Below are 10,365 nucleotides of genomic sequence, written 5' to 3'. Positions count from 1 at the left end.
AATTGGATGGAATTAAAAAAAATTAAAATAAAAATTGAGAAAAGTATTTCCAACTAAGGGATTGTATATAAAACATTTTAAAGATTTGAATATCTACTTAGAAATATAATAATATTATAACATTGGTAGGTTTCTTTGTGATTTCAGCTCTTCATATGATCCTGTCATCCTTCTCTCTTCCCTGTTACAAGGCCATCTGTTTTTTTTTTTTGTTCCAAGTTCTGACTTGTTGATGTCTATCCTGCAACTTTTTATTCATTTCCTTAATATACTTGATTTGGCCTTGCTCAAACATTTCTTAATATTATTCAACCGGCCTCAAATTAAGCACAAGTAAAACAAGTATGGTACTTGCTTGTATTTTCAAGTTCTAATTAAATTGTATGCTAAGCTTGGATCAAATAAAATTAATTCAATCTAAATTTGATCCGATGAGAATCCAATCCAATAATCCTCAGCCATGGATCACAATCATCTACCTACATCTTTTCTTGGTAGCAATGATGTGGCCACTCCCACATACTATTTAAATGCATTCGATTTTATATGCTCAAGTGGATGATAAAGAATACATTGTCAACTCTATCAACTTCGTCACTCACGTGCACCTTGAACGCTTCCTTGGTTACTCGTCAAAGGATTTGTTTCAACCCGGACGTCTCTACACGGACTTAAAATATGAGATAGAGAGATCGAGAGAATTGAGGTGGATAAAAGTCACAACTTGGTAGAGTCCAAACATTTTGGTTAGGGCTGTCCTTTTCATAGCTTCCAACGTGCAGAAAAGACAACAATGCTTTATCTATCAGTCAATTGTAAGCTGGCAGATAACCAACTACCCTCTCCCTCTCTCTCGTCTCATTTCTCTAACGGGTCCGTCCTCGTTCCGCAAATCCAAGCCAACGGAGGTGGATGTGATTTAAAAAATAAAAGAAAATTACCAAACCATACCCATGGTTGCGCACATTAGCTAACCTATGCAACCTTGAATTGAATTAGCATGTTTGATCCACAATTAGAATTGGATCTAAATGACTATATTCTCTGAGGTATTTAGTCTATAATTAAAATTAGAATTAAGACTACAAATAGATCGGATTCATCTATCATCCAATCTGATCCGATCCGAATCATTTTAAAAGATCCATGGAGCTGGATCGGATTTTAAAATTGAATCTGTTTTATTTTTCGGATCGGATATGTATTTACTAAATTTTTATCCGATTTTATCTGATCTATGGAGATTTTTTAATTGATTTGAATCTTAAGATAAATGACCAGATGTGACTTGAACACAATACGAGATCGAACACTCATCTGAACCCAAACACACCTATTTTAGAAGGCTTATTCTATCCCTCTTGTGCCATAAGATATTTTTGCTGACATACCTCATGAAAAGAAATTTAGATAGACGAGTGAACCACATGCCATTACTTATATAATTTTTTTATTTTTTTATTTTTATAATTTTTTATGTTTGATTATAATTTGTGCACGCATTTTTCTCTTCAAAATTATCATCATTTGCAATTGAACTTCCCCAGGCAAAGATAAGATTTCTCCTATGCAAAATCATTTTATAATTATGTGCCCAGAGTTTTGTATTTTCTTCTAGCCTACCTAACTAAAAAGAACTTGTATGTATGCAGAGACTTTTGGCTAAATATGGATCACTTGTATTAGTTCTATTGTTGGTGACACTGTTCATTTATGTGGTTGCAATACCATCCAAATCCAGTGCTGAAAAAGCAAGCAGAAAGAGGTGCTGATTAAAAAATCCGGTCCTTTTGGTCAATTTTGTTTAGAGATACCTTCAGAAATTGAAGACCGTAGTTTGAGATGAGGTTTTCCATTCTACTTTAACATTATCTTGTTAAATTGCTGGGACCAGCAGAAAACAGTAATAATTTAGCATGGCCCATGTATTTTAGTAATAGATTTTCAACGTGATTTAAAGAACAGAGAATCTTTATTTACGGTAAATTTTGAAATTAATAGTTGAATACAAGTAGCTTTTTAATCACTTAATTTTATAAATGAAGAGAAAAACTGTATCATTAACAAAAGAAGTTGGTTAAGTCTAATAATAGTACAGATAAGATTACTTATAGATCTTATATTTATTGATCTTGTTATTTATAATTCGAACCTGGACTGATTTGGATTTGAATTGAACCTGTATTTCATAAATTAGATCGGATTATGTGTGGATCTAATCCGATCCGAATGACCAATTGCGTCAAAAAATTTGATCATGAACCCAACCTAATCTAATTCGATTTTTTATTGGACTGGATATGAGTCTAATAATCAGATCTGATCAAATAATCAAATCAGATCGGAATCATTCATGATCTGATCCAATCTAATTTATTGGCATCCTTGATCAAAATAGAGTTTGAATACCAAAGGAAAATCAGAACTAAATTTTAAAGCATTCAGATATTATTATTTTTTTAAATAAAAATAAAAATAATTTTTTTATCAATTAAATAGTTGAAATAAAAATTATTTATTTAGATTCTCGTTCCGTGGTCTAACCCTCCCAATCAAACATGCCTTAAAAACCACTGATGATGTAAGATTTTAAATAATATATTATTTAAATTTTACAAAATTACTGTGAACCATTATCATTGTTTTAATATTTATATTTTAAATTTGTAGCTATCCTTTGTAGTTTCATATTGATTAATAAAAAAAATGTGCTCTCAGCAATTTAAATTTTCGGGCCGTGCGTGACAAATAATATCGGAGACAAGATTTAGCTTTCGTGTTGTGAGCGGAAGCTTATCCTGGTCTCCAGCGGCCGCTTGCGCCGACGCTATCCGGATATTTAAAGCTCGGAGCGAAACGGAAGCGAAGAGCTTCTCTGTTCGTCCTCCTCCCTCGTCTTCTCCCCTCTTTCTTCTCTCCGAAATCTCACACGAATTAAGTTATTTCTCCCGTTGAAGAAATTAGGTTTCGGGATTCGATTATCGGAACCTTGGATCGCCTCTGAACGACATAGATTAGGTCCGTGGCTCGATAATCTTCGGGAATGTGGGGAGATGGAGGTAGGTTCTACTGGGCAAGGCTGGAGCGAATGGGGAGGAAGAACGTGGAAGGGGTAGTGGTGGTGTTCGCCTGGATTTCCAGCGACGAGAGGCATCTCAAGCCGTATATAGATCTCTATTGGTCTCTTGGGTGGAGCTGCCTCATCTGCCATTCTGATTTCCTCACACTGTAAGACCTAATCCTTGCATTCTGGGTTCTCTCTTGGTTACATCCTCTTTCTCTTGTTTGATCTGCTGGATAACTGGAAAAGCATTCAAAAGATGAGCTTAATGTTTAATCATAGCTCTATGGATTGTTTATGTAATAAAGTTGCAAACTTTAACCTGGTCATAAAAAATTTTGAAGTCATAATATAATGATTTTTGTTTTGCTTTAGTTTTTTCCCCTCTCTAATATAAAAAGGATAGAAATCCATCAGAGTAATATGGTTTTGACTTTTGAGACTTTGAGCCATGCATGTATTGAACTTATAGAGAAGAGTAATGAAATGTCACCATTGATGCCTTTGATTGAATTGGGAAGTTTTTACAAAATAAATAATTTATGGTGTGCTCGCTGAAGTATGTTGAACTAAGATTCTGTGTTTTCTTTTTTAGATCCCTTTCTTGGTATTTGATTTGTTCTACTTTGAAGATTTTACGCCATCAATGATGGTGTGCAAGATTGCCCATAGAATAGAATAGTTATAAAGTGCTGTTCTTATGTGCATAGGGCATTGTTGATCTGAAGTTGTGCCCGTGAGTTTGGTCAAACTACACAATTTGGGTTGATTTTGAGACTTTGGTTTTTCTCTGGTTTTGAATATGCAGTCCATGTACTTCCCAGAAAACCATTTCGCGTACCAAAAACCTACATTGCAAAGCATGTGAGTGATGTTAATAGAGGTGTAATTTAGTGTGAAGTTTGGTAAACCTAAATAACTAGTGATGGTTCTAGAGATAGGCGTATCAGTGTATATGATACCACCTTTATGCTACATTTCAAGCATCTCTTTAACATGGAAAATCTTTCGGCAAATAGAAAATAGTTCTGCATCTGGAGCCCTTCACTCAGATTGCCAACCAACTGAACACAAGACTTCTCCCTCTTATAATTTAAATGAGAGCAGCTTAAGGATCAAGATGTGATCCAAAAAGGTTGTAAATGTTCTATGACTTCCTTGAACTTACTATGAAGCCTCTGATTTAACGAGAATTCCTAGCCAAAGCAACTTTAGGCAAAATACAAGCTTATGATGATATCTAAAATGCTAGCTGAGGAGTTGTGACTTTACGTTATTGGCAGGACAGTGTAAGGACATAAACTGGGAACGGTTATTGATCTACATGGAGCACAAAATTTTGCTGAATCATTAAAAAAAAAAAGAAATAAACACTTATTCTTTCATCTAGTTCCTTCTTGGAAATTCTGTTTTCACATAACTGATCTCGGAAAGTGAAAGCAAGAGTATAATTTCGTGCTTTATTGAATTTAATCTGTTTTGAGAATATCTTTGCACCTGACAAATAATAGCTAGAACTCAACTATCTGACAATAGCTCACATCTGCGAAAGTCAGGACATGACCATTGTGATTATATGCTAATATAATAAAAGTACAATTATTATTGAAGCTTTTAATCAAATTTTCTAACATATGATTCTGCTGAGTAAAAGAAATTCTCCTAATTTTGCAGATTGATATTTTTAACAGTTGAGTACTTTTTTCTGTCATTTGAACTATTCTCTGCAAGTGATAGCATGTATAAATAAGATATTATACCTTCACTTTTCTACCTTCGATGGTATAAAGTCCGAGTCATGAGTTGTAGGGTAAATTTTAAGCCTCACTTTAGGCAACAGGATTATGAGACTCAGTGGGGCTTTGGATGTGTTTTATTTTATTTTATTTACATTTATTTCTCTATAGTCTATGTGATTCTTTGTTTCACTGTACGAATTGAATCTTTACTATTTTTAAAGGTCTATAATAAATATCTCAGAACGTTTTGAGCACATAACTTATCTATGCTTTTTGCAGATTTTTCCCTGAGAATGCCACATCACTAGCCTACGGCATTCTTAATGAGCTTGTTGAGGTTAGTACTGTTATGATGTAGCAAGTTCCATTGGATTATTTTCAAGGTGTGGTTATACAATATCTTTTATTGAATGAAAGAAACTCTAGTGATTATATGCTTTCTACTGTACTCAAAGCATTCTCCTTGGACTTGGAATAAATTGCAGTCTATTTCTTAGATGAGCTTTGCCTAGAATTTGCATCATATAATCATACCATGTAACCTTGATTAAATTAAGTTTTGGCCCAGCCAAATGACCTGATTGGTGAACCTTGCCCATTTGAATCCCTACTGCCATCTAGCTCTAACAGAAATTAATATCAACTGGTTGGATTATAATTTGTTTTCGTCTCTTGTGCACTGCTGGAGAAACAGGAAGTGAAGAATAGGCCATTGCCTATTGTACTCGTGGCTTTCTCTGGAGGTTCAAAAGGTTGCATGTACAAGGTTCTTCAGGTACATACTTTGGTTCTGGATACAATCCAATAGTCTGCTTTATTTTTAATTTTAGTTTCTGTCTTCTAGTTCTTATTCTTTTGATCTCCTCTTCCAGTTGCTTGAGGGAAAATGTGATGGACAACTCAGTCTGGTATGCTCATTTACTTTTAATTGCAAATCCAGTTGCTTGTTGTTACATAAAACTTACAATGTTGGGCATGCACAAAACATGTGTTTTTGAAAAAAAATAGGAAAAAGGGCTTAAAAGATGGGATTTGAGGAGAAAGATGGATGGGTCGGGCCCCTTTTTTCTCCTTTATCTTTTTCCAATGGGGAGGCAATGAGATTGACCTGCTCCTTCCCTATTAAGTTATCTTAGTGGGACTCAAAATCCCAAAATAGTATTCCTCTTGCCTTAATAGATTCCCCTGTTGGAGCTTGTGGTGTTCTGAAGAGTTCAGATACAAAGGCTTCGGCATGTTGAATCTGGCTAGAAAAGCCTTTCCCTCTCAAATAGAAGAAGAGATGTGAAAGTCTTGTGTGCGTATTAATGAAATTCAAGATTATAAAGGAATCTATATATTCATACCTTTACAGTATCTTCTGCATGTGTGATAGAGAGCCTGCTGAAATATACAGTTCAAAGAACTTATTCGCCATTAATTTTATCCAAGCTAGTGATTATTCAGTTATCATTTTATTCCCATTAGACCGCTACTTTGCTTGTTGATGCAGTTGAGTTGCAGGTGCTGTTGTCTCTGTAGATTATCCCTTCCTTTTTTTTTTTTTGATTATGAGGAATTGATGATTCTGCAGGACTTGTTTATGCTTGTTAAGATTGCTCATTACTACAGGAACAGAGATGCATGCATTACTTATTTTAGTTGTACTTTTAATAAATTCATGATATTCTTAATTTATAAATTATTTTTCTTCTGAAGGATGAATATCAGCTCGTAAGAGACTGCATTTGTGGACAAGTATATGATTCAAGTCCTGTAGACTTTACCAGTGGTGTGGGCACTCAATTTTTCCTTCATCCTACCATTCCAAAAATGTTTCACCCACCAAGAGTAGTATCATGGATGGCAAAATCCCTGGCATCCGCTTTGGATACTCTCTTTCTAGGCAGATTTGAAGCCCAGCGTGCTGAGTATTGGCAAACTTTGTACTCCTCTGTTGTAAGCCTCCTTTCTTTATTTGTTCATCACTATTACTTGAACCTACTGATAGTGTTCATCTTAACTTTTCCCCCCTCATTTATTTATGTGACTTAACTATGCATGCAGAGTATGGGCCCGTTTCTCATATTATATTCCGAAGATGATGACCTTGCTCCCTACCAAATCATCTCTAGGTTTGCTCAGCATCTGCAAGAGCTTGGCGGCAATATCAAACTAGTAAAATGGAATAACTCCTGTCATGTAGGTGTGTCCATAACTGGTATTTGTTTTTCATTCCAACGTGACATTGTTCAGCCACAAATGTTTAAGGGTATTTTATTTAATTGCAGAATATAACTTGGAAGAGGATTTAATAAAGACTAGGTGTTATGAATTCAGTATGTGCTTGAGAATGATCAATCCATGCGAAGCTTTATCTGTGAATTATTATTAGTCTATATTGCCAGTGTGGGCACAAGGTTTGTAGTGCATATATGCTGGCTGGTGGTTGTCCTGACACTTGGCATGTACTGACATGAAAATGATGCATAATATTACCAAAATATACTAAACTGACAGGCTAATGTACTCTTGTTAAACCCTTTATTTTTGCATTTTAATTGATTTTAGTTGCTTTCTAGTGAGAAGAAAGATTTTGAATACTTATGATTTTGGAACATTTCTTTATTTCACTAAAAAAAACAGAGACATAAAAGATCCATTCTAGAAGCTTAACACAAAGATTTTGAATACTTATGATTTTTGCACATTTCTTTGTTTTACTAAAAAACATAGACATAAAGGATCCATTTTAGAAGCTTAATGCAGGTTACATTGAACCATGAATAGTTGCACTAAGATCTAGCTTCTACCCAAATACTAGCACATCCCTCGCTTCCATTCATACTTATTGGAAACTGATTTTTCCACCATGCAGTGTAACTAACAGATGCGCAGAATTGACCACTGCTGTTCAAACACTAGGCTTCTAATATTGTCTTGGTTATGCTATGTCTGTCTGGTGGAAAGGTTGTTGCAAAATTGCAAACCGTATACCCATGGGCCTTATGAATTATGTGTTATTTTATATCATCTGAACAAGCTAGTGAAGTCTCTTCACAGAGGTCAATGAAGTTTAAACAAATGTTACTTAATATTGCAGCATAATTCTTTTGGATAATTTGCAACACTACACATTTTAAAAGAGATAAAGGTGGATGGCTGGGATTGGTTGTGTATATTGTGTTAGTCATTATGGTCCTCGACTAAGGATCAACCCTAAGCATCTATGTGTCTCCACTTTGTGTTAGATGAAATTCTTAATAATTTGGCTGTTTCACGTTCTGTGTATTTTGTTTGGAAATAATAATTGCCTATCAATGAGATGATAAGATATTTAAATCAACTAAAAAATGATAAAGTTTTTGAAGTACAGTTTAGTGGAAATAGAAGAAATAAAGTTGGCATTATGATGTGGAGATGGTGCTTGGGGATTTGTTAGGGAAAAGAACGGTTAAGAGACATATCTGATCAAGTAATTGCCAACTGTATGAGGTTGAGAGGTTCTTGTGGTGTCTTATTTGATCATCACATGCTTTTGAGCCTAGAGGAACACTTTATAGGACATCAGTAAGACCAATTTTTTAGTAGGTTTACAAAGTGAAGGCACATAAGACAGCCGGATGACAAAACCTGACAAAATTAGCTGTGGAATGAGAACGTTTAGGGAAGCTTGGGCAGGATGTCAGAGCTGATAATTGGTGAGCTGATATGAGCATCTGAATTGGAGGTGGGAGGGGGCCTGATCACAGTTGAGTTGATACAGAGGAGATATGGGAAAATGTAACATAACATGGGATGAAATTGTATGGATAACACATGCAGAGATGATGGTGGATGTAGTTCATCATAGGTATATGTTTTGGGGAGTAGTTCTGATTTTCTAAATTAATTTGATAATTAAGAATTGTCTAGCGTATTATTGTTTATTTGATGGAACTATATTTGGATTGTGTATCCTCTGAACTACATGTGATGTTTGCTTTTCTGAACTGCATGTAAACTAATTTTGTAGGTTTTAATTAGTGGTGATTTGTCATTGATTGGATGAGGAAAATAGTTACTCAATGGAATCCACAAAATGTCCAAAGCAATCCTAGTTTTGTAGATGCAATTGCTGTGATTAGTCACTGGAGATGCATCAAATAATTGAACAGAATAATTTATCAATACATGTTACAATAAACTAAAAGCAATACAAATTTGCTTGCACGAATGATGGCTGCATTATTTTCATTTATGAACTATATCAACTCTGATAGGATTTGTTTGTTTTAAGCAATATCCATCAATTCTATTGTTATGCAAAAATTGAATATCACTGTTGTATTTTGTTTTATCTTCAGCACATTTCAAGTATCACCAAGCTGAGTACAAGGATGCTGTGTCTGAGATGCTTATTGGAGCAACTATAACTTATCGTGAGAGAAGGCAACTAAATGGTAAAACAGCGGGCATGGGAGGTGCTTGCAGCACGGTATCAGAGTCAATTTGCAGTCTTCATAAAGCAGCTGTGTGCTCAAGTGAAACTCTTAAAAGGGTAACAAATGACCCAAGCGATCAATTCTTCTTGCCCAGCTCAATGGAGCCTAATAAAACTAAAGACACTGCATCTTTGGTCGATGAGCAAAAAGCAGGGTTGTTCCATTTACCTAGCATCAATCCCGATGGGATTCTGGGCCAAATTCTTTATGATGTATGTGTTCCAAAGAACATCGAAGGTTGGGACATAAAGCCCGTGTCGTCCATCAATGGAAGGCAGATGCATGCTTCTGCCCGCAGGCACGGCCCTTTCAATCCTATCAGATACATACGCCGCTGTAGATTGTAGAGCTGAAACTCTGATGAATCTGGATGTGAATATTGCCTGCTAATGATATTCAGCATCTGATCTGAGAACTTGCAGGAAGAGAATGAGGTGCAAGTTGGAAATCTGTCTGGGAGCAATGATGCATATAAATATCCGGCTTAACCTTGAAGTCTTTTCCCCCTGGCTCATATTGCCATGAATTGTTAATAATTAATAATAATGTGCAAAATTATACCATGGAGGAGTTTGGGACTTTATGCATGATGATTTGGGCTTTAAAGAGAAGTTATTCTGGTCGTGAAAACTTATTCTCAATGCATCCAATGGCTGTCATGAATACCAAGTCTCCAGAGAACCAAATTCCAGAAGTTTGAAGGATCACAGGTTTTTCTCATGGCCATGGTTCGTTGGTTATTTTGAAGCTCTTATCCAGGGGAATGCTGCTGTAAAATTTTAGCTAAAGATAAAATATGCTGCTTTTACTGGAGCCAACTTTTATTGAACAGGCTTCGCATTTGTCGTAAATCCTGCTCTTAAGAGACTTCTTTCTCATTGGCAACTTTTTGAAATTTAGAGAACAGATAAAATAGGAGATAATTGTTTAATTTCAGGATTGTGTGTGTCACATTACTTGCTGCAATTCGTAGCAACATGGCTGCCACCATCTGTAAGTTGTGGGGAAACCAATATCCTTTTGTGCAGAAATTTCTCAGTTCAAACTTATGTAACTCTGTACATGCTACCTGTACAACAACCATTGAGCTCCAGGCCCAGGA

The 10,365-nt window shown here is 35.4% G+C and overlaps 1 protein-coding gene across 2 annotated transcripts; it reads left to right on the top strand.

The window, feature by feature from the left end:
* Positions 1 to 2,789: 2,789 nt before the first annotated feature.
* Positions 2,790 to 9,826, top strand: LOC105058259 (uncharacterized). 2 transcript variants are annotated; one of them, XM_010941142.4, is made up of 7 exons: positions 2,790 to 3,228; positions 5,080 to 5,137; positions 5,495 to 5,575; positions 5,673 to 5,708; positions 6,499 to 6,738; positions 6,847 to 6,985; positions 9,126 to 9,826. In XM_010941142.4, the coding sequence occupies exons 1-7, from the start codon at positions 3,044 to 3,046 to the stop codon at positions 9,608 to 9,610; spliced, it is 1,224 nt and encodes a 407-aa protein (XP_010939444.1). In that variant the 5' UTR covers positions 2,790 to 3,043; the 3' UTR covers positions 9,611 to 9,826. The 2 variants fall into 2 exon arrangements, with proteins under 2 accessions (XP_010939444.1, XP_073105477.1); XM_073249376.1 differs by having other exon boundaries at positions 6,847 to 6,981; positions 9,126 to 9,402.
* Positions 9,827 to 10,365: the final 539 nt, after the last annotated feature.

The sequence above is a fragment of the Elaeis guineensis genome, chromosome 15, assembly GCF_000442705.2.
Source record: "Elaeis guineensis isolate ETL-2024a chromosome 15, EG11, whole genome shotgun sequence".
NCBI lineage: Eukaryota > Viridiplantae > Streptophyta > Magnoliopsida > Arecales > Arecaceae > Elaeis > Elaeis guineensis.
This window is presented reverse-complemented; position numbering and strand designations above follow the sequence as displayed.